The 3,257-nt window shown below is 53.5% G+C and overlaps 1 protein-coding gene across 1 annotated transcript; it reads right to left on the bottom strand.

The window, feature by feature from the left end:
- Positions 1-383: 383 nt before the first annotated feature.
- LOC135717436 (uncharacterized) lies at positions 384-1,112 on the bottom strand. The gene has a single exon (XM_065239526.1). It carries the CDS (start codon positions 1,110-1,112, stop codon positions 384-386), a length of 729 nt encoding a protein of 242 aa, XP_065095598.1.
- Between the last annotated feature and the right edge of the window lie 2,145 nt (positions 1,113-3,257).

Here is a 3,257-nt window from a genome sequence, read left to right as displayed (position 1 = left end):
GCTGTCTGTAGAGGAACCGATGTGCGAAGAAATCTTCGAGCGAACTACTACACGGAATGAGGATGGTAGATTTGTAGTTGCACTCCCAAAAAAGGAAGCTGTGATCCAGCACCTTGGAGATTCAAGAACCAGTGATCTTAAACGTTTCTATGGGCTTGAGCGTCGGTTCACATCGTTTTTTTTTTTTTTTTTTTTTTTTTTTCCTTTATTAGAGAGATTTTTAGCCTACGGCTAGTTCATTTCTTTTAAAATTACAAAAAAGAATTGGGACCTCAAAAGGAGGATCCCAATCTTGGCAAGTGGGCATTTAGCTTAATTATATAAAATATTGTAAAAACACTACCAAAAGGGCCAACGAATTCAAAAGCACAAACAGAAAACACTCAAATGTTGTAGAAAAGATTCGCCTCCTTCAGGAAGGCGATGAGGGCGTCTGCTGCCGGGGACTCGTCGCCAAGCAGACTTCGTATGCTGGTTCCCTCCAGACCGAAGGCAACCCGAAGGTCCTCGAGCTCCACACAGTTGATGAGGATGTGTTCTACGGAGGCTGGCACTCCGCAGGTTTCGCAGGTTCTCCGGAACGGTGTTCCTCCGAAATTATGGGAGGCCCTGCTATGCCCGGTGCGCAGCCTGGACACCACTTGCTGCTCCTTGAGGCTCGGTCGATCCTTCCAGGGATCGGTGGTCGCCTTGATTTTTCGTAGTTGGTGAGTTCGATTGTTCCTCCACTCGTTGTCCCACGCTCTCCGAACCGTCCGCTTAATCCATTTCTTGATGTCCTGGAACGGAACATTGTCAGAGAACCTGGGTCCGATGGGGCCTGAGCCGGCGAGGTGGTCGGCGATCACGTTCCCCTGGATGCCACAGTGCCCGGGTACCCACATGTATACGGTGTTGGGCGGCGCATGCGTTACCGTCCCTTGTATCCACGGATGCTTTGGTGCTTCATCGGTTAGGGCCATTATTGCGCTTTGTGAGTCGGTAACGATGAGGATCGGCTGATTGGCCGGAAGGGTGGTTGCGTGAAAGACGGCCGCTGCCTCAGCGGAAAACACCGAGCACTGGGCCGGAAGTGAATTGCTGACGACCAAACTATCTCCTGAAACCCCCATTCCCACTCCGCTGCTGGAGAGCGAGCCATCGGTGTACCTGATTTCGTGATCTTGATAGTGCGCCCCGAGAGTTTCGACGACTGTCCGGCGCAAAGCCAGTGAGTTGTCTCCTGCTCTGAAGCGGTCCTTGATTCAGCTGTCGATTCTGATCTGATGTGATTGCCAACTTTTGTCTCCGTGCCAGTGGACCCTGGCCACTGGAGGGAGATCTACGTCGGCGACCGTGCGGAGGAGTCGGTTCGCCTCGTCGAGGAGAAAGATCCTGCTGTTTCCCGACGTTTTAGCGAGGAAGGCAGCGGCTTTGGTAGCGGTAGCTGCGGTGTAGACGAGCCGAAAAGGCAGAATACCGGCTTCAACGCACGCGGCGTCGGCCGGTGTGGAGGGCAGGAGACCGGAGACTGTTCTTACCTATCCGTTGTAGACCGGTTCCAAGATTTGGACGGCTTTCTCGGCGGCAAGGCACGTTAGTTCTACGCCGTACAATAGGCGACTGTCGATGATGGCTCGGGCTACTCGGAAGCGGATTTCACGGTTGTTGGATCGGTGGGGGCGGGAGATGGTCTTCATCAGGTTGGATAGACTACGACAGTCCTTCTTCACCTGTTGGAAGTGCGGCTCGAGGGATAGGTTCCGATCGAGGAGCACTCCCAGGACCCTTATACCTTTTTGGTCGGTATCGCTTGCTGTTTGATCATGATGGGCTGTCCGTTGTTCCGATGCCGGGTGGTGCATATATAGCAGCGCACGCTCTTGCCGGCGGAAAGCTGGAACCCAACGGAGTCAGCCCATCTGACCACCGAGGAGACTGCCGCTTGCGCCCTTAATTTCGTCCTCTGCAGGGTAGGGCCCACCGTTACAATGAGGACGTCATCCGCGTAGACGAAAATATATATGTTCTTGGGTAGCTTGTCGAAGACCCCGTTCATGGCCACCAGGAAGAGGGTGACCGCGATCACCGAACCCTGTGGTACTCCGGTTTCTTCGCTGAACCTTCTGGATTGGACGTTTCCGACCGACACCCGAAAAGATCGGTCGGTCAGAAAGTTTCGGACGAAGTGTAGGATGCGTCCTTTTAGTCCTCATTCGGCTAACTTCTTCATTACTGCTGGTGTCCACGTTCTGTTGAATGCTTTGGAGATGTCCAGCGAGACGATCTCCGTATGATTGACCGTATGGCCTTGGTCCTGTGCCTCCTTCAGGACTTCTCCAAGAGTGGCGAAGTAGGTGGAGGTACCGTACCCTTGCCTGAAGGCGTGCTGTCGATGGTCAAGCAGTCCCTTAGACTCCAGGTATTGCTTGAGCCTTCTGTTGACCATCCGCTCCAAGACTTTGGCCATGCAGCAGGTCAGCGCGATGGGGCGGAATCCTGTGACGTCCTTGGTCCCTATATTTGTTTTGGGGATCGGGATCACGAGACTTTCCCTCCATTTGTCCGGGTATTCTTCGTTGGTCCATAGCTGGTTGTAGAGTTCGAGCAATTGTGTTTTCCCTTCGAGCGGTAGATGCTTCAGCAGTGGGTATCCGATTTCATCCGGTCCGACCGAGCTCCGGCTAAGAGCGAACGAGAATTCTTCCCAGGAGAATGGTTGGTTGATCAGTAGGTCGTCGTTGTCTGTGGGAATTCCGAAAGTGGGCACCGAGGACAGCGAAGGACCGACTCGTCGTTGAAAACTTTCGCTGTACTCCGCGATTCCTGATAGTTTGGCGAAGTATTTTCCCAGTTCATCTGCTACGGCGTTTGGTTCGGTGATGGTAACGGTGTCGGCTTGCACTTGTAGCGGCGATGATCGCCGCTTGCCGCTGAGGGCATTGATGCGGCTCCACAGTTCTGCTGACGATTGTTCGGCGTTGATGCTTTCCAGGAAATCCGACCAGCTATTTTGCTTCGCCGTCCGGATTTCCTGTCGGCATTTGTTGTGCTGCTGGCGATAGTTTGCGAGGATTTCCTCCCTCGCAGGGTCGTTCGTAGAGGTTCGCTTGAGTTCACGGAGTGCCTTCCGCCTGGCTTTTACAGCACTTTTCGTGTCTTCATTCCACCATCGGAGTGCCCTCCGCCCGGGAATACTGCCTGTTCTTGGGATGTTGGTGCTGGCTGCTTTGTGGATGACTCCCGTGACACTTGGGATGTCCGTAGGTTCTTCAGTC

The sequence above is a fragment of the Ochlerotatus camptorhynchus genome, unplaced genomic scaffold (genome assembly GCF_037179485.1).
Source record: "Ochlerotatus camptorhynchus isolate MF236.1 unplaced genomic scaffold, CSIRO-AGI_Acam_v1.1 ptg000055l, whole genome shotgun sequence".
In the NCBI taxonomy this organism is placed as follows: Eukaryota; Metazoa; Arthropoda; class Insecta; order Diptera; family Culicidae; genus Ochlerotatus; species Ochlerotatus camptorhynchus.
The sequence above is the reverse complement of the archived record's forward strand: the minus strand, read 5'-3'. Positions and strand labels throughout refer to the sequence as shown.

Excerpts from the sequence above, each read along its gene's own strand:
- LOC135717436 (XM_065239526.1), bottom strand. The coding sequence starts at position 1,112 with ATGGGGGTTTCAGGAGATAGTTTGGTCGTCAGCAATTCACTTCCGGCC.